The 24,932-nt window shown below is 44.5% G+C and overlaps 1 protein-coding gene across 1 annotated transcript; it reads right to left on the reverse strand.

The window, feature by feature from the left end:
- Window positions 1–383: 383 nt before the first annotated feature.
- Window positions 384–24,350, reverse strand: LOC128460512 (apoptosis-stimulating of p53 protein 1-like). Its single transcript, XM_053445738.1, is given in 19 exon segments — window positions 384–515; window positions 899–1,098; window positions 1,394–1,560; window positions 1,667–1,800; window positions 1,955–2,092; window positions 2,209–2,434; window positions 2,436–2,994; window positions 3,884–4,340; window positions 4,518–4,651; window positions 7,738–7,930; window positions 8,169–8,309; window positions 8,407–8,606; window positions 9,272–9,446; window positions 10,940–11,041; window positions 14,792–14,862; window positions 15,619–15,738; window positions 16,876–17,023; window positions 23,588–23,744; window positions 24,020–24,350. Coding segments are annotated over 18 exon segments (3,216 nt in total). The 5' UTR covers window positions 23,597–23,744; window positions 24,020–24,350; the 3' UTR covers window positions 384–473.
- Window positions 24,351–24,932: the final 582 nt, after the last annotated feature.

The following is a 24,932-nucleotide window of genomic DNA, read 5'->3' on the forward strand; positions in this document are numbered from 1 at the left end:
TGATATAAACACAAATAAACCAGTGGCTCCATCAGGGAGGAGACGACTGAAGAAGTGCGAAAACTGCAAGAAATACTGAGACGAGGGGTTAGTGTTTTATTCTTCAAGTCCACGTCTGATACAGAGCTGACACTGAGTCGGGAGAAAAATCAAGTTAGGACTTTGAACAGGCAAGTTGAGAGGAGTGTGTGTGGAGTGCTTGCATTTCAATGTGTGTGTGCGTGTGTGGGTCTATGCGAAATATGTGTGCGTCAGAGTTCAGCGCCGACTGCTTCAAAGGAAATGTATTTTTGAGAGAAGCACGAGGCCGGTTGGTTTTTGGGGGTTGGGAGTTGGTGGGGGTGGGGGGGGGGGGGGGGGGGGGTGGTTATGGCCACGGGGGGAGAAGTCGGAGCGCCGCGCTCCTTTTTGTTCTCTGCTCTTGGTTTTTGTCGCTGGCCCAGCTGTTCGCCACAGGTCGGTGAAGGGAGACGCTACGCCAGCGAGCGCTGACGAGGTTTGATGCGAGGATAGAGCTGCAGGAGATGAACAGAGAGAAGAGAGGAACAAAAAGAGAAACGTTTAATGAATCCATCATGTTTGTTATCACTTAGGTTGATACTTGACTTTGTCTTGTTTTGCTCTATTTCTGATAAGCACCATTATGTACCGTTCTTGTTCTAGTGTGACTGGAGCAAGACGATATATCAGATTCATTCACTTATTATTATCATTGATCTTTCCCCATAAAAACATGAATAGATATAAGTAATTGATCATTTGTCTGAGTTTGGTCAAAGTGAACAGTGAAGCCATGATGTCACTCAATTATTTTAATTATCAAGGGATGAAAATAATCCATCATTAATCCAAGTAGTTAGAAATTAATTTCCCCAGGCAGAGGGCGCTCTGTGTTTACCCCGATCAGGTTGCGGGGCACGAAGCCCTCGTGGTCTTCGAGCCGCGCCCACCACCAATCGGTTTCGCGGTCGTCCTGCCGTCGCACGATGGTGATGGGGTCCCCCTCGCCGAAAGACAGCTCGTCCTGGTTCTGAGCCTCGTGGTCCCAGAGAGCGTAAACCGTCCCCTTGTTCATCACACCCAACTTCTCCTGAACACCTGCACCAGAGACCAACCAAGAGAAGACAACGGTCAATATCACGACCCTATTGGACCGATCAATAACTGTCTGGATAGAGTCATCTGAGACGGTAAATAAAGCCAGAAAAATGAACACTTGAAAAAACATCAGAGTGATGAAAATAACCTAAAATGGCAGAAACCATCTTTGAGAAAAAACTTATTTGGCGATTGAGGAACTTTTGTTTAACTTTTTTGAAAGGACAAACTTTGGATGTGAACTATTAGAAGTACATTTGTTCACCCTGGACTGATTTGTTGGTCGTTTTCTCACCGTATAAAAACTGGGAGCACTGGATGAAACCCTCTTCCATTTCTTCACACTTTTCGGCAGCAGTCTCCACATCGCTGATGGTGCTGGCGAAGATGGCCGCGCCCGACTCCACCAGCACCTTGCAGAGATGGACGCTGTTACAGGAGGCGGCGCAGTGGAGCGGCGTCCTGATGGAGTGAACACAAACAGGAAGACAAACACAACAGTGAGATCATGTCAAATGAAAATGTCCTCAGTGTTCGGGTCATCAGCCGGCGCTCCTCAGACTCTCACCAGCCGTCGCTGTCGGCAGCGTTGACGTTCACGCCGAAATCCAGCAGGAACTTGACGATGTGGTGATGTCCGGCGCACACGGCGTTGTGCAGGGGGGTGATGCCCTCGTCGTTGGCAGTGCTTGGATTCTCCACCTGGAAAAGAAAGAAGACGGATAGATGAGCATATAATACTACGTCATGCTAACAACACAAGCTGCAAAATATGAAAGACTCCACAGATTCCATCCATCTATTTACCATCTTTCTACGAACAAAGCTTCTGTTGAAGGATGTAAACGGGACAAACCTCGTAGATGATCCTCTGGACGAGATCAAACTCTCCCTCTAAGGAGGCGTCGAGCAGCAGAGCCAGAGGGTTGAACTTGACTCTGAAGCCGTGACCCGTGCGCTCCGAGTTCGGCTTCTTCAGGTTTGTGCGTTTCTCCTGCAGCAACAGAGAGAAAACACGAGTTACATTCTATATTCTGCTATATCAACGATATTTATTAATCAAGTGACTAATTAATTGCAGTAAAGTCTGTGTCTTTATGCGTCTTTCACCAGAGCCTGTGAGGCCGCCATGCCGCTCTCCTCTGGAGTGCTGACCTCCAGCAGCGGGCTCGGCAGCGACGCCTCCGAGGTTCCCACGTTGTTGTTATTGTCATCTTCGGCTTCCTCCTCCTCTGCGGGATCCTCCAGCCCTTCTGGCGACGGGGGCAGCGGATCATTGTCGTTAGCGTCAGAAGATGGAGGTGTAGCCTCAGAGCCCAGCTCCTCTGCCCCAGGTGGGGGGCGGTAGCGGCATTCCAGACGGGAGGTTGCCATTGTCTGTATCAGCCCCAGACTCACCTCCCAGATATCCGGGAGGATTGGCCGGCTGATAGAACGGCGTTCCATTCCCTGCCCCGTTGCCTCCTCCTGATCCACTGACTCCATTTCCCTCGATGCCTCCGGCGAGAGTGTTGAATCTCTGGTAGAGCAGTTTCTGGATGTTGGGTCCGCTGGGGCCCTCCGGTTCTGTGATGGAGCTGCGCTTCTTGAGGGGTCTCGGGGCGTTGGCCAGCTTTTTACGGAGCACCTCGAGGTCGGCGTCACTCTGGTAGCGCAGCGGGGAGTGTACCATGGGCGTGAGCTTCGTAGGGCTGAGTGGTCGAGGGATGTTCTCCACGCTGGGAGGAGGCGCTGAGGGCTCCAGGTGCTGGAAGCCATCGAGGTCGTCAATTTCTCCGTCCAGAGTGTCGTCACCGCCGGGGGGGCAGTGGAGCAATGGGAAGGCCCCTCCTGCCTGGACGAAAGGCAGTGGCGACGGGGGGGTCGAGCTAGAGGGGAGTACAGGCTTTCCGTAAACTAGAGACAAAGAGAGAGAGGAGATGTTGGTCAACAAGTGATTCTGCTCCTCTGTTCTTCTCTAATCGCACACAGAGCTTCTCTATACCTTCCTGGATTTATAGAGCATATATAGTTAATATGTTACCAGATAAGCGGGGGGGGGGGGGGGGGGGGGGGAGGGGAATCATTTATTCTGCAAAAATGAAGTAAGGTCCTGTGTGTGTGTTTGTACTTCTGCCAAACTAAATGCCTAACCCTAAAAACCAAGTCTTAAAACATTCCATTAGAGGGGGGTTACAAAGTGAGGACAGGCCAAAATGTCCTCATTCTGTAGGTTTTAGGCTCAAACTGGTCTTCAAAAGGATGTACAAGAGTGTGTGTGTGTGTGTGTGTGTGTGTGTGTGTGTGTGTGTGTGTGTGTGTGTGTGTGTGTGTGTGTGTGTGTGTGTGTGTTTGTTCTCTCTCTCTTGCTCTGCCAGATTTACTTACTTCTTAATCGAGCATGTCAGAACGCCAACTCTAAGAGAAAATTGCAGCCAGAACTGCACTTTACTCAGAGTTTGAGAGACAAACTAACCAGAGCCAACCTCAGTTTGTGTGGGGTGTAAAGACTCAAGCAGACCAGCCAACGTTACCGAACTCTCCTGAACCCAAACATTTCAAACTTGTGTTCTAAACCTGATAACCACACTTTAACTTTGACCCATTGAAAAACTTAAAATCAATTGTTTTACTATTAGTAAAACAATACAGTATTATAAGTAATTTAAACACGATTGTATGTGAATCATTCAATCATATTAGCAGCTGTTTCTGTATTGATCAATGGAATCATGAAAACACAATTTCTCTATTGAACTTTCACGATGAGGCCTGTATTGAACTGGAGCATCTGTTCATCACTCACCAGCTTTGAGCGCAGGCTTGAGTGGCTGGCTCTTTGGCGCTGCCTGCTGGAGGTACATGTGATAGATGGAGCTGGAGTTCATAGTGGGTGGACCTTTACGGGGCGACTGGGGCCGCGACCCTCTGTCTGGGATGAAGGGCCGTACTGCCACAGCGGGAGGCGGGTCGAGGCGCTCGCTCAGCCCGGGGGGGAACAGCGGCATGTTGGGCTGTAGGGTGGGGCTCGGTGGCACCGAGATTCGCTGCTGGATCTGCTGGGAGGATGAGCCCGTGGAGGAGGGGGCGGTGCGGGGCCAAGCAGGAGCCGGCGGGTTGGGGAGTGGTCGAGGAGGAGGAGGAACATCCTTTCGGCGCTCCAAGGAGCTGGCGGAGTTCGCAGTGATGAGGTGGGAGCCATAGGGAGGCGGCTGTGGCTTGGATATGGCAGGGGAGGAGACAGACATTTTGGATTGTAGCACCTGTGGAGAAGCAACAAACATCAAACACGGAAAATATGATCACAGACAGAGAAATGAGACGTTAAGGTTCAACACAAAATGTCTAAGGGTGTGACATCACCAACAGATACAGAAGAAGATGCAAATCCTCGCAGACATCACTGAGGATAATACATTTTTTATTTTTTTAAAACCAACCTTTTCTGCACTCGGAGCGACGGGCGACCCTGAGGGGGGGCTTTTTCCATGAGTATCAGAGCCTGAGTTTCTTCTCTCTGGAGGCTTTAGAGTTGTGTTCGTCTTCCCAAGAGTCGGCCAACCAGGGTCATTAGCTGCGGGACACACAGGACACAGTGAGAGGACGCAGAAGAGAAAATAAAAACCTTTATCCAGTGAATGACGGGATGGAGGAAGCAGGAGCCTCTATTCCAACTCAAAGCGTGTCCACCAGAACTAGGTCAAAATGGTATTTTATCTTTAGTATTGGAAAAGTTGTATTATCTACACACAGTGGAACGCCTTTGATTTTCATTTCAACAGGATGTGAATGTTTATGACTTTAAACACAAACTGCAGGTTTGTTGTACCATTTTGACCTAGGATTGGTATTTAATGGAGGGTTCAGGATTTTGAGAAGTCTATCCTATTAACCAGACACTACTCAAACTCTTCTTTTTTGCGAATTTATATTTGGCATCTTTCACATTTACCAAAGCAGTTCTATTAAAATCAATCCTGTAGTAAAAAAAAAAAAGTCCTGTAAAAAAGCTTTAAAGCGGAAAACAGATTTACCCATATTAGCATTTGATCATTTTCCTATTCATCATCGGTTAGTCATCTTTTTCAAAATGTCCATCCTCTGTTGAAGGTCCACGTTTCCAAACACATCCCAAAATCTCTTTATTCCAAACCATCTTCTACTTTTCTTCAACACAGACTAAAGGTTTCAAGAGGACGTAGTTATTGATCAATAGGACAAAAATCCTGAGCCTTCGCTTCACAGCAGTGATGATAATGAATGTGTTAATCTACCATGTGTATGTGTAGTGATTGAATTCGGTCATACTCTGTAAATAGCAACACATTTGGAAGATTCATGGATGTACAATGAGTGCTGCCGCTAATGTCAGCACTGTTTCTGAAAAGAAATCTGCAAAATAAAAGAAATGCATATTTAGTCAGCGTGGAAAGGGTGAAAGGAAAGCAGATGGAAAAAGAAACAGTGGAACAACAGCGATAGGTTTGGTGCAGTTTGATGGGATCCCAGAAACCTGATGCCAATGATAATACTTTCCGATATTTTATATATAACCTATTGTAAGTTAAATAATCAACACTATCTATAGTTGGCCTGTGTAAGTTTGGTCACAGATTCTACCAACACTCACCAGAGTCTAACAGGGGAAAGGTTGATCTGGGCCTTGATAGGTTATCAAGTGTGAAATTTGATGTTCGATGTACGTTAAACATGCACAAGTTAAAAATTCCTTGTGCATGAAAAGTGACGACTATAATGCTTCTCACAGCCTACTTGTTATGAGGATGTGGCATGGAGGTTAGAGAGGCGGGGGAATTAGAGCCCTAATATTCAGGACTGCTGTTTCAACTTATTAAGGCACTGAACCTTCTCAGAAGTGTACAAACACACACAGGATCAGCAGTGTGCGAGGTGGCTGACGAGGAATATCAACTACAATCAGGAGTGTGTAAAACCTCTGCAGAGTAGGGATACCGAGGTCCTCTGTGTTACAGTGTTCAGGCACATACCAATTACATTGATTCAATACAGACATAAAGCCTGTGTGGTTAATGTTTGTCTATCAGTGGTCCACATTGAACAGATTAAACTATCTCTAATTTGAACAATAACTATCAATACTGATGCTGCAGTTACAAATTACACATCACAGAGAAACACAGTCTGATCGAGTGACGAGTGAAGCGCTGACAGTAAAAACATTACAGATGTTTTAAAGAGTCAGCGACAGATGGGTCAAACGTGTTAGACAGAGCTACACAGCAGAACTTTTCCAAGCCCTTTTATCTTAAATAAATAATAATAAATCTTTCAAATCAATGTGAAACTGTGTCGGGACAAGACAGCATGAAAATTGAGTTTGCCCGCAGTGAGATCTAACGTTAAAAGATCAAAGTGAGAGCTCCGCAGACACTGAGCCACCACACGTCTTTTCTTTTCAAAATGTTCGGTGTAAATGGTAACACTGGTGTTGTCACGAGTTTATTACTCTGTGGGAAATTTTCCAAAACAAGGCATCCCTACTGCAGATGGCAGCAAAGTGTTTCAAGACGGCATTTTCCATACTTTGACGTAATTAGACGATCCAGAGAGGACACGGTCCAAATTCAATGTCAGCATGTACTGTTTCCATTGATGCACGGGCAGGGAAGTTTAAAAAAGGCCAAACGAGAATCTCCTTCAAAGCCGTCAATCACTTTGTTGTGAGAATGCTGGAGAAAATCATCAGTGTCCCTTTTCAATCTGACAGATTCTGTGGGATTTGAAAACAGCAATGGCCTGTAGGGAGATCTTGGTGTGATATGGAAGAAACCAGCTTTACATTCCCAGCCAATTAAAAAAACAAGCTATTAGTTTATCTTTAAATAAACTGATGTGATTGTGACAAGATGTGGTTGTAAAAAAAAATGGAGTAAAAACTCTAGCGCATGCTGAGGATCCTGTGCTACAATCGAGAGAGAAGGTTCAGAGAGCGCCATCTCTCTGCTCGTGTGGCACAGTGCACTCACGGGACGAGCCGTCAGAGCCAGTGGAGGCTCCAGGGCCTGGGTGGGATTCTGGAAGGGCCGGGGGTACCGGGTCCACAACGATGTCTAAATCAGACACCTTCCAAGGGCCGGGGGGCTTTCGCACACCGTCTGCCCCAGGAGAGTTGCCCACCCCATCACCACCCACCAACCCCACAGTGACACAGAGAAAGGACAGCACAGACACATGAGAGGACAGACAAGGGAGGGTTTCACGGTTTACACAACAGAGGAAAGAGAGTGAGGTTAGAGCGGGAGAAAAAAGAAAAAAGAAATAGCAGAAATCAAGTCCAGGCGGAGAATTCTGGAGAAGTCAGGTCGGGGGAAAGAAACAAATAACAGCTGGGGCCCACGAGGGAATTCCAGTCACATGGCGTTCATGCAAAGATGTGTTAAATGTGTAGTAGTGTAAGACGTCTGCTACCGGGACGACATGAAGACAAACTACTCTGTACTGAATGAAGGAACTATCTTCTCAGCTGTTGTTTCCTACATTAACGTCACTTCCTGCATGTGTATTGAGGTAAACTAAATTTAAATGTATCCTAAAGAAGAGAAAATAACCTGGTGTCCACTACATCACTTTTTTGTTTTCAAAGTTCTCGCATTCTAGGGGGAAAAAAACAATACCAACCTGACTTGGTGCGGCCGTGGTTGGCTTGATTGTTGACACCCAGGGTCTGAGGCTTCAGTGGATCGGGTGGCATGGTGTAGCCTCCTTCCGGTCGGCCCGATGCAGGGACCTGGATGTACGGCCCCACAGCGGCGACGCGGCCCAGAGTCCCAGGAGCCGGCTGTGGAGAGGGAGGCCCGTTGGCTCTGTTCAGCTGTAAGAGGAGAGAGTCAGAAGAGTCTCAAACAGAAACATCAGCTAAAAGATTTCTCCTTAAGTTTCCACAGACTTGAAAAGCCAGAAGAATTCGATATTTTCATTTCAGCAACTTGTCTGAAGTGAGGTCTTAAGGAGACAGGGACTTTTGTCAGAAGAATTTCAGCTAAAACAATCTCAGGTGGATGTGTGTTAAGCGTTTCTAGTCTTACAGGGAGGTTTTCTTTTTGACGTGCCTCAGCTTTTTTCTTGTAGAGGCGTTCCCGCAGCTCACTGATGCGCTTGTCCATGAGCGTCACTTCCATGTTGCGCTTGTTCAGAAGCTCCTTCTGCTGCTGCAGCTTGCTGTTCTGCTCGTGGTTCAACTTGTTCCGAATCTGAGGATGAAAACCCAGGAATCAATCACATGAACCGATTCACCGGAACAAGATGGATGGTAGAACCAATAGAATCATTCACTAGATTTGCAGTTACCTGAAGCTCCTGGTAGAGCTTACGGAGCTCCAGGGCTGCGACGCCGGTTACTTGGCCGCCCAACACGGTCTGTATGCCGTTGAGCTTCCCTCTCCGCAGGTCCTCCAGCTGCAGGCTGAGCTGCTCCACCCTCAGCACAGCAGATTGCAACTCTTCCTGCTTCTCTTGGAACAGGCTGCTGACTTGCTCAATCTCTACAGCTGCGTAGGAGGAACAATACATGGGTGAGATCACTGTGGGGTGATAGCTTTTGATCTAAATCATCAGGTTAGATGGGTGTAATTTGTTTCTCAAAATGTGGATGTGGTGCAAAAATAATTTCCTCTCAAGCTTTTTTCCGCTTATTCCAAAGTACGATTCGTAAAAGGTAAAAACATTATTCCTTTAAGAAAAGCTAATTACATAAAAGATCAATTCTCAACACAGGGATTATTTGAATTTGAAATCGGGCTAGAGTTTCTAAATGTTTGAATATAAAGTTTGAGATATTAAGACATATAAAGTGTTTGAAAAGTTCAAAAAGTTCACTGATAAGTGTCATGAACTCTAACTTCAACATTAGATACATATAAGTAAACGGACGGAGGAAGGAAGAAATTCCAACAATGGTGGAACTTTTTGAGGAGTGACTTAAAGAGTTGTAAGAACCTACAAGCGTCTATATGATCACCTTAACTGTGCACAAGGACAAACAGATTCTTTCTCATAAGGTATATTATCACAATCTTTTTGTTGTTGTCAGAAACCCAACAGTGAAGTTTCTCTTTTTGTACGTAAACTAAACATGAATAAGCCCTTACAGTGAAAATGTGTGAATCCTCACGTTAAAGCGATCAGATTGTGTAAATACTGTGAGTATACGTACACAAGTTTCCGTTGATGACCTTGCTGTAGTCCACCTGGCCTCTCATTGCCCGGATCTTCTTGAGCTTTGCCTCCTGGCTCTCCACCCGGTCCTTTAGCCTCTGCAGCTTCTCGCTCTCCGACACGGTTTGCTGCTGGCGCCGCTCCTGCTGCTTCAGGTAACGCAAACGTTGCTCCTTCACAGAACGAGACAGAGATTCAAAGTAAATACAAGGTACAAAATTGTGTTCAACGGCAAGATAGTACAGAAATATAAATGATTAAAGCTTTTAAAGTCAAAAACGACACTTGCATGGATGTGAAACCGGCATGGCACCATCCCAAAGCTGCCAAGACATCCGACATGTCGTAAAACTGGGCTAAACCCTTCTAGTGTATGCACTAAGTGAAATGCTGCGCTGTGTCGAGACTGTCTGAACGCTGAAGACGGGGTCAGATGACTTCATCTCTCTTCCCAACCGAGAATTGCTCCAGTTAAGGTCCTAAAATAGGAGCTGACAGGCCCAGGTTTCCAAATGACTGCAGGGGCTTCAAGTGGGCCTACTTCTCAGACGCCACAGCAAAGCCAATAAGTAGTCTTTCTCTCGCCGGGTCTTCAGTGGGCTTCGTCTTGCATGACTGACCAGCAGCTAACCACAGGCACAGTGGTCAGACTGACTTATAGAGCACTGGGACGCCACAGAGACCGACAGGGGGGGAACTGGTTGTGTGGAGGTTCGCCACCAAGCTCCAGGTTGAAATCTACTTTTAATTATTCAGAGCGACGGTATCCTCGGTGTTTGATATTGCTGTACAGCCTGTGCATGAGTTCCTCTAAGCCTGAAGTATGAGTTCTGACAGAGTGGACAGTCCCCGCACCGTGACTCATATGGCGTCCCGTCTCATTCGTTACGTAACCATTTGTTTCAGGTCATGATGGGACTCTTTGTTTCACAGTAGTGCCCCAGTCGTCTAACAGAGAGGCTCAAGGCTGTGTCCTGAAATTACCTGGCCTGCTGCAGCCTTAAGGTAATGACCTGCACTTTTCAAACCACGCTTGTACAGTATGTGTGTGACAGCCTCCAGGCTTCGGACAGTGTTATGGTGTTTTTGTGTTGTTGATGTGTTGTGTTGTGTCGTGTGAGTATGTCCTATATTTTGTTGCAGGTTCCTGGTTGGGTGGAGCTGGAGGCCATCAGAGAAGTGAAGGCAGCTGGCCACTGCATCCAAGAAAGATTAAGAGACCTGGCTCATCCTGGCCGTCAGTTGTGAGTTTTGTGTTATTAATTCAGCACTGCTTGTTTGTCTGGCTCTACTTCCTGTCCTGTCTGTTAAATTCTCCATTTTTGCTATCTAAATGAAATGAAAATTACTTTTTGATAAATAAAACCTCTTTTATTTGCTCTATTCTCAGAGCCTATCTACATCATGCATGATGTGAAATTAGGAAACCTATTATTAGTCTGTCTCCAACATAAGTTGAGGGCACAAACAGCATTTTTGACTCTGACTACATCAGCTGATCTTCTTCTAATATTTCGATTATAATGAGCTAAATTATTTTCCTGAACTGTCCAAGATTGCAAAATTCCTACAACATGCTGTTTTTCCATATGATGAATTAAAAACCTTTCACATATTCAGGGTATTGAGTCATAGTTAGGACGAAAGAATGAAGACAGGATGTTACCTTCGCCACAAGCATCTGCTGCTGAGCCTCGATTTGCTGCTGCTGCCGTGTGGCCATCTCCTGCAGCTCTGACAGCGTGAGCTCCACACGCTGATTCCCCACCTACACACACACACACACACACACACACACAAACACACACACACACACACACACACAGGAAAAGGTCAAGACAGATCAAGGAATTAGAATCTCTAGAATCTGAGCAGTGTCCAAATACTATTTTAAACATTGCAGAGGGACTTAGATTCATCGGGAGAAACACAAATTTAAATTTTGTTCGATAAGCCCAGTCTCTCATTTTCCCAATGGTCTCAACCCACATCATCCAAGAACAATAAAAACATCTGATTGAGAGCTGTTCATCCTGCAGTAGAAGTTCAGAGACGAAAGCCATGAAGCTGTTTTAGAGGATCAAGATGGGGAAACACCTTGTTTAAGATACTTGGCTCTCAAAGCCGTCAACACTCATGTTAATTTCACAGCAATTTTTGAGCTAATATACAAAAGGGTATGAGTAGAGAAATGCATCTGGCATACAAAGTTATACAAGCTAAAAATGTTGCACAGGAACAAAGCAAAAGAGGTTCAAAGAGACGAGTTGCCCAAAAAGCCATTTGCAGGAATGATTGTGAACACTGTCTGATTTCAGCAGCCAGAGGGTCAACAACAACACAGCGGCAGACGTAACAGCAGAGCGAGTCAGACTCTCCCTTCCTCCACAACAAGGATCCAAATATCACTACGATGGGACTGTAATTGTGATGAAGAAGAGTCGAGGCTCTGAGGGGAATGTGTCACTCTGTGTTTTGTGTACATGACGGAGGAGGCAGATCACCAGCGCTTGGGGAGGAGAACACTGAGCTGATATAGTGAAGATATCAACAGACAGAGTTCACTGCATTACCCGAGTGCAAAGAGTTACCAGAGGACAATTTAGCTAGGGCGAAATAAAACATGAAACAGATTACTGTTCTATCCAGGAGATAAAGCTTAGACAAAGTCCTTTAATTAAAGCGAGGCTCAACATTATTTACTGCTGGCAAAGTCCAGTTTTTCAAGTTTTTGTGAAAATTTACATTTAAACTGTGGACGCAAGACTTTAATGCTAGAAATTGATTTTCCAGAATCTTAAGTTACAACAAGTAGTGAAACGTGTTAATAAAGCATAGATGAATAAATATTTGATGAATATATTAAATCAGCAACAGTGAGCAGGCAAAAATTGTTTGTCTCCCTTCACAAAGCCCGATGAAGGAAGTGTAAAATTTTACTCAAGATAAAAAAAGGTTCACTTTCATAAACCGTTAAGATTATATTTTCTTCATTAGCCAGAAATAAACACCACGTGTTGTTCGGATCAGAGAACGACTAGTGGCTATCACCTTCAATTCTGTTTGGACCCTCAAACTATCATCCTTCACACTACTGAATTTCCTCGAAGCAGTTGCAGTCACCACACTGGCAGACTGCTCTTCAACAACAGAGCACAGTCAGGGAGCAGAGAATACAGTCCCAGGCACCACCAGACAGTTGCCTTTAGGGAGTGTGTTCAAAGAGGGAGGAGATTACCCAGGAAATGTCATGGTGCCCCCTAAATAATACAGAAAAATGTAGCACAGTGGTTTGAATACAGCATTTTAAAGGTAAAAGGATGAGTAAGAGGAATTGGAAGGATGCAACATTAAATGTCTGCTTGATATGGGCCCTAACATGTGAGTAAAACGAAGGAGACTTGGGCTAAGAAAACATGACGTGCAAAACGCACTGCTCTTACTGGATGAGAAGAGGCAGACCCTTCTCTGACTCTCTTCTCTGAATGAAACAGGCTTCTTTTCTGGAGTCATTTGTGTGGTATGGGTTTTGTGAAGTGTGGCAACAATAGTTTACATCTAATAGTTCATGTCATTTCAGAAAACATGCAGCACAACAGCGTTTCCCCCGACCTGGCATTTATTAAGACATTTAGATCATTTAGATCTAAAGATGTCTGAGGTGACTCAACCCTTGCCAACATGGAGAGAGCGGGGGAAGCCACTGGCGCGTGACAAGTGACAATTCACCCAAGGGAGAAACAGGCAAACACGCACCCGCACCCGCACACACACAAAGACAGTGAAGGAGAGAGTTGGAGAAACACCCAACTAAGCAGACCATGGACAGAGAGAGTGAGCTGCTGACTTCAAATTGACGTTGTGTTTACCATTTTCACAATAAGAGTCTGTATGAATGCAGAATTTTCCAAAAGCTTCGAGTTCATGAGTTGTGACATGTTTGCTAACGTTTACAAAATGACGAAGGCCACAGGAGTTTTGGAGGGGTGTGGGATGTTCTGGTTTACTGGCTGTATAGATTTGTACACAACTAATTCAATGTGGCTAAATTGGTCATATTATCATATTATTACTTATTGTGTCATGTGCCAAATTGTGAGGAAATAGAGATATTTATTTATTTATGATTTATGCTAATATTTTCAGGATTTATTTATGAGTTATAAGCATGGACAATAAAGAAATATGAATAATGATTATAATGTGATTTTTATAAAGAGCAATATAACAAAGGTTCAATAATTACTGATATAATGCATATGAATTGTGTAAGAAAAGGGAGGAGGTCCAACAGATTTGTAAAACTTTGAACTTTAATTTGTTATTCATTTTGTGGTTGATTGACTCATCCTGTCGGCTCTTGTCAAATAAAATGAGATGTTTCACTGCTGCCAATAAGCTGTAGGCATCAATTATGGAAGCTAAAATTGTGAAATGTGAAATAGAGAAATAATGGAAACTGGGTGCGATCATTCCCTTGAGGCACCTCTGCTCTTTACGAGGCAGCGTCGCTCTCAGAGGATGATCTCCTCTGCTCGGTGGAGAGAGAGAGAGCCCCTAGGGTTTGGGCAGCAGCCCGTGGAAAAGCCAAAGCAATGATCCTCTTAGGACCTGTTATATCATCCAGCAGGCCGACTGGTATAATCCTCTAAATCAGATATTAGGAAGTAACTCGGACACATACAAGCTCCAGCACTTGGGAGGTCATGGGGAGCCAGTCATGCAGCTGATCAAGTTTCACTCTGAGTGAATGAATGATGATAAAATAGATGTCAATGTGTAGGTTCGAATAGGTTAGTAGCAGGATGCTGGCAGTGGTTAGAGAGAGAGCTTGGCTTGGAAAGTGGATCAATATCAATCAATAAAAATAGCTACTAACTCAAGACTAGGGTCAAAAGATGTGGATTTTCAGAATAATGAAAGGAAAGGCTTCTGACTACTCTTGTGCTTCACTGCTAGAATCTTTTCCTTAAAAACAAACAGCACGACCCCTCCATCCCCTGCTGTGCTAGACTCTACCCTCCACCCTCAAGGTGGAATTAGTAACGATTCCTTGACCGCAACACTTTCTATTGTGAAATCTAGGACAGATGGCTGGAGAGAGGAAGGGTGCCAGGCCAGAGGCTGCTCTTATCAGAGACACTCGCCTCTCTTAGCACACTGATCCCGAAGCTAAAGAAGAACATGTACCTGGAAGAGAAACACTGACCCAGTCTGGAAATGTATTATCTGCTGACACCAGGGACTGTGAGGCCACTGTCAAACAGCAGCTTCATATCAGAATCATTACATACCCACAGACACAATGAGTTATATGTCATTATTGTGATGAACAATGAAAAAACAACTTTTAAATGTCATAACACCAGCTAGAATGTACCCTGCGGACACAGATTTCTTTAGGGGTATAAAGATTTCCCTGTAATATATTTTAAACCCTGATTCCTATTGAGGAAAATAAAAAGGGTTTCTCCATTTCTATTTAAACATCCTTTAGGTAACGCTAATGAAGCCTCACCCCGTTCTCATTGTGCTTCTCTCCAGTGTTTCCACTCCTGCGACTCGTCTGATCCTGAGACTGCTGACTCCCTGCAAAAAGAAACAGTCAGCGTCACAAACACGGGCCGGGCAGAGACAGACGAGTGCACACAGACGAGCGGATTGAACCATTGTCAGGAATAGTTTGAAATTTCACTGACATGATTGCACATGACAGACAGATTTGAGAACTGGGTGAAGCCACACAGCTCAAAGTTGATGATGAGGGGAGAATAAATGATGTGAATGACACGAAAACTGGCCAGTTGTGCTACATTTCTGAAAAAATATATAATAATCTACACAAACATTGACTTCAACTAAATTCAATGAAAAATGATGCATCATAGTGAGTCTCTAATCTTGTACAGATGTGGTTAGGGTGAAGGGATTTTAGGATTGGCTGCATTTTACACCTGGCTTTTTATGTGGCTAAACTCAATCCAAACACAAACACAAAAAGATTTGTGTTAATGCAATTTGTGTGTGCGAGGATTTATTCCTTCGACATGCCCCACCAAGCATCAATGACACCTTGACTCTTCGTCTTTGATATCCTTTTAAACCCTTGTTACAAAAGCCTACCACATAAAAAATGTTAGTGTTACGACTCGATTCAAAGAAAGAACAAACACCACACATGGTTCGATTTTAAACCCAGGTCAGGAAAGACAAGCGATACAAGGGTGAGACAAGGAGCAAAACAAACACTGACAGCAGCATCTGTAGCTGAGCAGCAGCCAACCTTCCATTCTCCTTCAGAGAGAGACGACACAGCTGACAGGGAAACCTCCAGCCAGTACGCACCTTGATCGCTGCTCTCCGTTGGTGAATCCTCGTGCCGGAGGAAGAACTTGACCTCTTGTTTCCGAGGCCCCCATTTCTGCAGGTGTTCGTACATCATGTGCTCGAAGGGGATGGCTCGCTCTGAGGGGGACACAGAAGTTAAGCGAAGGAGAAGAATCTGATTAATTAGTCTCTTACACACTAAATAAGTCAAATGGACGTTCTGTAGTTGTGTCTCAAGTCAGGGGCGGCATCCTTGAGATAGACAGATCGACAAAAGGTTTGTAAGTTTAATACTGCTTTATAAAATTAACTAAACCACAGAACAGGTGCCTCAAACACAGGGGAAAGTGTGTATGTGTATGTGTGTGTGTGTGTCTGTGTGTGCGCGTGTGCATCTGCTCTACTGTCTATTATCTGTTTCATCACAATCACGTAACAACCCTAGCCACTGGATACTTTTTATCTGAGCCAATTTCTGCAACCAGCCGTCTGTGTGTATGACTTTCTGGATGAGGTTTTCAAAGAAAAGTTATTTTGGGCATTTCAAGAGGACAGAGCGCTGTGGGCTCAGAGAGGCCGAGAGACAAAGAGGCCGACACAAAGACAGAGAGGTTTTAGGAGGTTTCGGGGGCCGACAGACGCATTGTCAGACGCCAGCCGACCAGGATTGCATAACGCGGGTTAATAAAGCTCTCGGCTGGGACGTTGTTTCAGTGGAGGAGTGGCCCCCACAGCAGACAAACGCTGATAACACTGGGCTTGTCAGCACGATGACGGCGACGGGACCAAATCGTTGGGGCTGAGTGGAATCTGTTGTGACAGTGTGGTTTGCACTGGCACGTAACCCTTTTCTGACCGACCAAAATCCACTTCAAGGAGGTTCGCGCTAATCTGATAACAGAAGCGCAACAAATCTATTTTTATAAAATGACACTTTTCTTCTCAAGAGCTGCTGTTTGATTTTCTTCCAATCAGGGAATCGAGCATGGCCCCGTTCTGCTCCTGAACCTTCTTTAATAGAGTGGTTCTTTCTACGTTAATGAGGAAAGCTAAAGGCTAGTGCTTCACAAAATTAAATTCTGGCGCTCGTGAGTGAAGTGTCAAGCTCTGTGATAATAGAGTTTCAGATTGCTTCACCTTCACGCATTCCTTTACGACACCCTCTGTTCATTCTCTTTAACACAGCACTGAACACGGCTTCCTGAAATAAGTGCCATTCTGGGTTTCAGATGAACGGGCTCCATAGCAAGCGACACAGCTTCATCCGGATCTTACCGTTGCCTCTCCAGACCTCAGCCAGGTGGCAGCCGCTCTCGCCGGGCTCCTTGCAGAACTCGACCACGTCGCGGCACGTCGTCTCAGGGGTGATGGGCACCTCAGTCACGGCCTGTTCCCCATCACTGAGGTACACCGTCAATATCATCTGGAAGAGGAATAATTAGGACGATCAATGATTAAATAGGTATATGACATCACATTAGATCATGAAAAGATTTAAATGAAATGAACCAAACTCATGAAAACATAAGCACAGTGGCACATGCCGTTTATGCTACATTTTTCTGTCCAGCAGCTTCCAGTCTGTTATTAGTTTGGAGCAGCTGCTGGACTCGTGCCTGTGCCTGCAACATTTCTGCTCAATATGACTAAGGCCTACCAAACGCAGAGAGGCCACACATAGCAATGCAAGCCCTCACATGCTTCTGTCTTCAATCACTTGATCACAACAGTAAGAGCAAAGACCACCTTTGTCAGTTCTCAACTAATAACATTCTAGACTGTGTGGAAATAAAGGGGAACTGAAAATCTATACTCAATGATAAACCACATTTACAGTATGAATGAAAGCTGAGAGTGTCAAAAGCTGGAAGTAATGGAGGATATAAGTGAACTTTGCCTTACTTTGTACCTGTAATTATCAGACTATACAACACAATCTCAGTCAGCTGGTATATAGGCGTCACAAGGAAATGTGGCTGCAAAATAAAGAAGACCTTTGGACTGATCCCTATGGCACTGCCTGTTTAGTTTGCGTCTTCAGTTTGAATATAAGGGCTGTGATGATTCCTCAATTAATCAAACCAGCAGATTGGAAATCAGTTAACAGCTGGAAAATATCCAATATTGGTATTATGATTTAAACTGCAATATTTTACAAATTATTATCACTTTTAATACTACCTGGACCAATATTTGGCAACAAACATAATAGGTTTGTACCAATAATCACAATTTGTTGCATGATCGAAAACTATACAGCTATCAGAATTAGAAATATGAATCTCATTAGGCTAACAATGGCTGAAGATTTGGGGGTATTACATGCGTTAGCAGCAACTTGTCAGATTTGGTTGCAACAATTGTCATTTTAGTTGTTTAAATGTCAATACAGGCATTTCAAATGAGCTGTAGCTTCACATATTAAAAAAAATGTAAACACATTTTTGGTTAAACGACTATGAATAGATGATGAATGATTTCTCTATCAGCAAATGTGTATGTAATCTCATACACACACCCACAACTTCCAAAACCTCCAACATTACTACCAAAGGAGGAAAATTGAAGGGAGGCAAAAAAGGAAGAAGAAAAAATCCCATAATCCAGATGGTCCGAGCTGATAAAAACATATCTAAGATTATTCAGTCTTGGCAAAGTCCTGACTCCCTGGGTTTAATATTTTTATTTAATCCTGCAAGTCATGAAAAAAATGTAAACCAATGAATTCAGTGAATTTACAGAGCAATAAATAAAAAGCATGTTTTTTGGTGTAATTTGGGTTCATGGCAGGTGAGAGCCAGTCAAATGGATTAATGGAGCAGCAGACAGATTTTCTGTAGCACAAAGCACTGCAGGGGGTCGAGGTGTGCCTTCCTGTTTCACTACAGTGTCACTGCACAACAACAGATCTTTGATGAGCAGGGACCCGAAATGGAAAATCAATGACAAAGGCAGGCATTTTGGAAGGATGTTCAAATGTGCTCAGATAAAAATGGGAGTTGTTGTGGCCTCGTGCAAGTTGCATGTGGTTTCAGCCAGTTGTTAATTAAGAAAACGGGAAAATCTGGATTCTCCATTTGTCAGAAGCATCTCTTGTAAATGGTTTACTAGATGAATTTGCTATTAAGGGAAGATCTTGTGATTCAAACTTCACAGTTACTATACAAGTAATTTAAATCAAACATAAATGTTTTCTCAATCCTGTAATGACCATTTGGTCTAATGAACACACCAGTTTGTCAACATATGGCTCATAGTGTTGAACTTTAGCCGACAGCTTCAAACTAAATCGATATAAAATTGCAACAAGCAAAAAAAGACCTGCAAAAGGGCCAAAATTCAATCACCAACAAACAGCGTTTGACAAATGACTCATTTTTCAAGGGTCGCTCAATTTTGAGCGGCACAGTGATTCTTTCAAAATCAACTTGCTTAATGAAAAACAAATATTTAAAAAGTGTTTAAACTTGCATTATTTTACACAAGCACACCTTAGAAGGCACTTCAGCGCAGAGCAATGAAGGGTGTGACTGGTATGTGGCCTCAGGGTGCATCTGCAGTTCTATAATATTTATCAGCATCTATACCACTGTCATAAATAATCCAGCTGTGGTCACCGAGGTGCCTATGGATTATGAATCCTGCAATTTCTCCGAGGCAAAGTGACTCATCCTCTGTAATGACGCAGCTTTGTGATTCATTGACATTTTCTGCAGCAGCACCACGGGAACAATAAGATCATTTGTGCATCTTCCACTCAGCTAATGAGGATTGTAACAGCTCACATTTAGGCAAGAACCGCACTATTGAAATGGTGCTGGAGTCGAAGCAAATGTCATCTCTTTAGGCAAATCCAACAGACAACCATCCATACCACACCATCCATGCAGCATGCTGCTTTTGTCTATGTCCAGAGACTAGTGATGGAAGTCACTTTTGGGACCTGAGCTTCAAGAGCATACACAGTAAAAAAAAAAAAAAAAACATTTATATATGTAAATATGCTGTTATGTCCATATTTTACTGATAATTACTTAGCTAATCCCCAAATTATATTGGCGTGCAAGCAGCTGCGTAACAAGATACAACACATCCCAATGAGGCCAGTCTGAACACAGATAACACTGATGCCATTATTTTAATTTGTTCCGGTGAAAAATCGAAGATATATGAAAGTAGTTTAGGGGATAAATTGTCGTACTTATATACAATCATGTTCAATGTACAAAAAATTGAATTAAACATAAAGGTAAACTAAACCATAGGCTCAGTAACTATATGTCCTTGAAAATAAACTTTCCATCAGCCCAAGCATTCAACCAACAAACATGATGAAGGGCAAATTTCTGCCTAACCGAAAACAATCGCAGACAGACCACATAGAATGTTATCAAATTCAACTCTGCATCGACAGACACATACATGTCCAAAGAGTGAACGTGCAGAAATAAACAAACTTGCTGACCTCTGAAGAAATACAAACCGCCCTCACTAAATTGCGTCGACCCATGCTCTTGGCTCTCTTGATCGCCCTCCGCTTCCTCCTGATCTCCTTCTTCGGCAGCCGGTGGTGCTCCTTTGCCCAAATGGGGTTCTCCTTGGAGAGGCTGACGAGGCCATGCAACACTATGGTCACAAACCTCTTCATCATGGCACCGCCGCTTTTGCGGAACTTAATAGTTACGCCATGACAAGCCGACCTCTGAAGCCGAAAGCGGCGTGCGCGTTAGAAAAGTGCTCCGGAGGAGACTTGGGAGGAAAAAAAAACACTTTCTGGATGTGAGATTCAGGAAGGGAGGGGAAGAAGGGAGGGAGAGAAACAAACAGCAAGAGAGAGAGAGAGAGAGAGAGAGAGAGAGAGAGTCAGGTTGGCAGGGAGGGAGGAGGGGGTGGACGCCAGCAAGTCGTCCTATTGGAGGAGTGTCCCCTGGATGTGCAAGTGGCTGCAACACCAACAACTAGTCGAGAGCAGTTGGACCACAGCTGTGACTGGCAGGCAGGTCAAGACACTATCAAGTAAACTCAAGACAGGGATCATCTGTCCACTTTGTGTCGGCCAAACACGACTAGAAACACATGGTCTGTCTGTCGTGTCTGATGTGTAACGCTTGAGTGAGCATCCCGTAGAGGTAGAGGCATTTATCATTTAGCTTCTGAGAGGGAGAGGGATGCTTTACTGGTCCGATCTTCTAGTAGGATGACTCACACAGTCATTTCCTCTCACCAGCCCTGTCACTCATTCACTCATGAGAAAGCAGAGCACGGGGAATTCAGATCTAATGCCATAGTGTTTCCTGAGAGCACAAACTTTAACGCAAAAAAATTCTCAAAAACGGCACAGACTAAAAACAAAGAAGGATAAATGGGTCGTCTAAACTTATTTGCAAAAGAAAAAAAATGGAGCACTAAAAAAATTCTCCCCAAATTAAATTCACCATCAGGTTATGACCAGAATTAGGCATGATTTTGCTGAGTCATCTGTCGTGAGCACACAAAACACTTAATCGTCCCATTCACTGAGGACACGAGCAGGTCGCCTTTGACTAAACAGAAAGTGCTGTGTAATCTGGACAGTTCACGCAGCCCAAATATGCCGAACGCTGCCCATCTGGCTAAAAATGGCACTGAACCACATGGAGGAGAGATGAGGTCATTACGTGACAAATGACAGTGAAAAAAAATGAACCCTCTGACCTGCCAGGTTTTTTTGTAAGCCGAGTCAGGACGCCGCTGTTTTACTGTACAAGCAGAAAACGAGCAACAGATCAAATTTTAAATACATTTCCTTCAAATAAGGTTAATTTCAAAAAGATGCTTCAGGACGTCATGTGTGGGCCACAAACCCAAGTGTAACGACAGCCACTTTGCTATTAAAGACTCATGGAGATTTTATGTATTTCTATTCATATGTATTACAATTCTATATTCTTTTTATTTGAGAAGAATAAGACAAAACAATGAGAAAGTAGCAGGTCCCTGCCTGATTCAACGAGCTGTTTAAAAAAAATCATGCGTCTCTTTGATTGAGAGCTGACAAATGCACATTAGAGGACGGCATTGAGAACATCTTATTAATAATGGATGCTTATTTTACAAGAAAGAAAGGTGACATGGGCAGATGGAACAGGTGGGAGCTGTTAAATAAATCAATAACTGGCTCCTTTCATCTGTTCATGGTGACTTTGGGGAAAAGACTTTAAAGTAATACCCCAGTCACAACCATTAAATTTACAACATTCCTTTTAACAACAAATGAGTTAGGATATTACTGCCACGGCTTGGACTGGGGCCGTTTTAACAAGCATACCCACAGCCCCCACAAAAATGAAAAGCAAAAATAAGATGCAATGTTTATTTGTCCTGTACGTCACGCGCGGCCCGGCTCCGTAGTGTGAGATTAATGCCACTTGACAATCTACTCAGCTCAGAAGTTCCCCCTTAACAACAGAGCATTAGTCGACGCTGCCATACAGACCTAGATCTGCCCGGGTCTCATTGGCTGCTTGAGTCACGCGAGAAGGCAAGCGCGCGGTGGGGCTGCCTCTCTGCCCGACTGGCTCTCTGACGCTGATAGCCTGTCGGTGCCACAGGGTGCAAACATGCACCCAGGCTGCCATCACACTCAGTCCTGGGAAATCGGTGGCAGCGGCAAATACTGAGTGCCGTGTACTCACTCCTGCAAAGTTAATAGACTCTCCGAAGTTGTGCTCGTGACACTGCATTTTCAACCGATCATTTGATGTGAAACTGAATCATGTTCGCTCATGATAACACCTGACTGAACCGACTGCAAACGTATCCTGCTTTTAAGTCCATGTTCCCCATCGCTGATGGCCAAAGGGGCCTGTGGTCTATCGCTGCAGTCTCAGCACTAAAGCTAACAAAAGAAGACCCAACAAAGAGGTGCTCCGATAGAGTTGCCATTCAGGTGATGTCTATTCTCTGCTACACTGAGCGTCTTGAACAATGACACCACGGAAAACAACAGATGGAAAATTGTTCTTGACTGTACCCAATGCCTTAAATATAGAGTGTTGTTACCAGAATTACACAAAAACTAGTGGATGGGTTACCACAGAAGTTAATGCAAGGATGTGGTATAGATCAGGCAGGAAACCATAACAATTCTGCTATAGATCCAGATCAGGGGACGAGTTTCAGGACATTTTCCAAGAAGATTTAAGGATCTTGATGAAACAAATCAAGCATGTTTATGGGAAAATCTGGATCTAGTGAATTTAAAGTGTGTGAGTGCCATTCACGTCATTGTTATTACAAAGAATGTGTAGAGAGTATGACGTTAACACTTCCTATTCTCATACACAGCACTGCAGTTCCACTAACTCCTTATAGTTCCTGTATATTTGCATGCATGTTCAATCTTGTGAAGAAACATTAGATTCCTTGTGCTAAAAGCATATAGACGCCACACAGACCATAATCTCTGTTCGTCAAGTTGTGACAAGCAGGCACTGTAACCATCTATATGAGAAAACCTAAGTCCTGCAGCTAAATGGCCTCACGTCCCGGAGATACTGTGCTAGCAGATAAAGGTACGTAGTAGAGATAAAGTTAAGCTTTCAGGAACTGATCTCACTTACACAGTAGATTAGCGCAGCGGCGGCGGGGAAAGCAAATGGACGGATAATCTCGTGTGAACGTGGTGAACACGGATTGTCATGACACTGAACCGTCCCCCTTCGTGTGCACCTGGAACTTTTATGAATTAACGCTGAGGAAACACATGACTATCACAAGTAGATGAGGTATAATCCCAAATGCCTGAGATTACACACTCCTCTTTGCTGCTGCTCATGTGAGCAGAGGGACACCAGGCAGTTTCCATCTTGGGCTAAACAATCAGCAGCTATTGAAGGTACTGATCTCATAATAATACGTGATAATCAATCATTTCCTCATGCCTCAGGGTTGTGTGTGTGTGTGTGTGTGTGTGTGTGTGTGTGTGTGTGTGTGTGTGTGCACTTACTGGCATCATATTGGCAGCTGTGGCAGGTCAAATCTAAGGGCATGGGCCACTCGGTCGGTTCTGTTCATCCACTTCACCGCAGTCTGCACAGACCCACCTTCTCTGTTAATGGGTTCTGCTTCCACCAGTGTGACAACCAGCTGGGCCTCAGTCCTCTCTGTGAACCCAAACCGTGACATCGTGTTAGCTGCTACAAACACCGGACACTGTCAGTGTATGAAGCGCTGGCTGGTCGACGCAACACCGGACGTCCACAGCGACCATAAACGATGGTTTAAATGGCCCAGGCGTGGCTCCGTGCAGCTGCTGCTACAAACAAGCCGACGGGTTACTCTCACTTTTAGCTAGCTCGCAAAGCAGGCAAAAAACACAAAACCAAGCGGTACACAACACCTCAGTGATAACACGTAATTACACAGTACTTACACTCACCACTGTCAGAGACAAGTCATTGTTGCAGCGAGTAAATCCACGGGGGTGTCGGGGACGCGGAGCTAGCCGGACCAGCTGTCAGCCAGCCAGCTAGCTTGATCTCCAGTCAAGTGTTAGCCGCGTTAGCTGCTTGAGCGGCAGCTACAGGAGGACGCTGTTCGGGCCGATCTCTCCGCTCTCCGTGGCTCCTTGCCTCGGGTCCGGCCGCACATCGGCGCCGGCTGTCGACGGTGTGGGTCTCAAGCACGCAAAAACGACAACATGTCCGCCCGGGACGTCGATTTCCTCCGCGGTTGGGTCGCTGTGAGCGGGCTAGCGATGGAAGTACAAATAGCTGGGTTCCAGTTGTTGACGGAGGGGAGGGGCGGGGCCACACCGCAGCGGCAGCGGCGACGAGTTAACGTCGCTCGGTAAAGAGTGAAACGTCACGGTGATCTCCGGTGTGATCCATGCACAGTCTCCGGTGGCTTGATCCATACAGTCTATGGTGGGATCCTGGCTCTCAACTACAATACAACATTAACATATATAGAGATGTGTACAAAATCTCTGCAATACACACATCTCATGTTTACACACGTGGCGGTTGGAGCTGCAAAAGAACAAATAAGTCTCTGATGTATTAAAACAAGGTCCTGATCATTGGACCCCTTCAACACAAGAGCAGTGTTGTGCATGAACGAATGCAAAAGAACGCGTTCAGATAGATACAGATGCGGGTTAGGGTATACAAAATCAAGTTCACACAAACGATAAAATGATCGGGACAAGTTCACAGTTTGTTTTCTTACCAGGTAGAGAACAAAAACTCAAAGAAATCTAAACAATCAATCAAATGTTCAACTGTGAAATCACGATGAGCAAATCTTCCTGAAATACATCTCAGTTATTACAGTATTTTTCAGTCTTAACA

The sequence above is a fragment of the Pleuronectes platessa genome, chromosome 17 (assembly GCF_947347685.1).
Source record: "Pleuronectes platessa chromosome 17, fPlePla1.1, whole genome shotgun sequence".
Lineage (NCBI taxonomy): Eukaryota > Metazoa > Chordata > Actinopteri > Pleuronectiformes > Pleuronectidae > Pleuronectes > Pleuronectes platessa.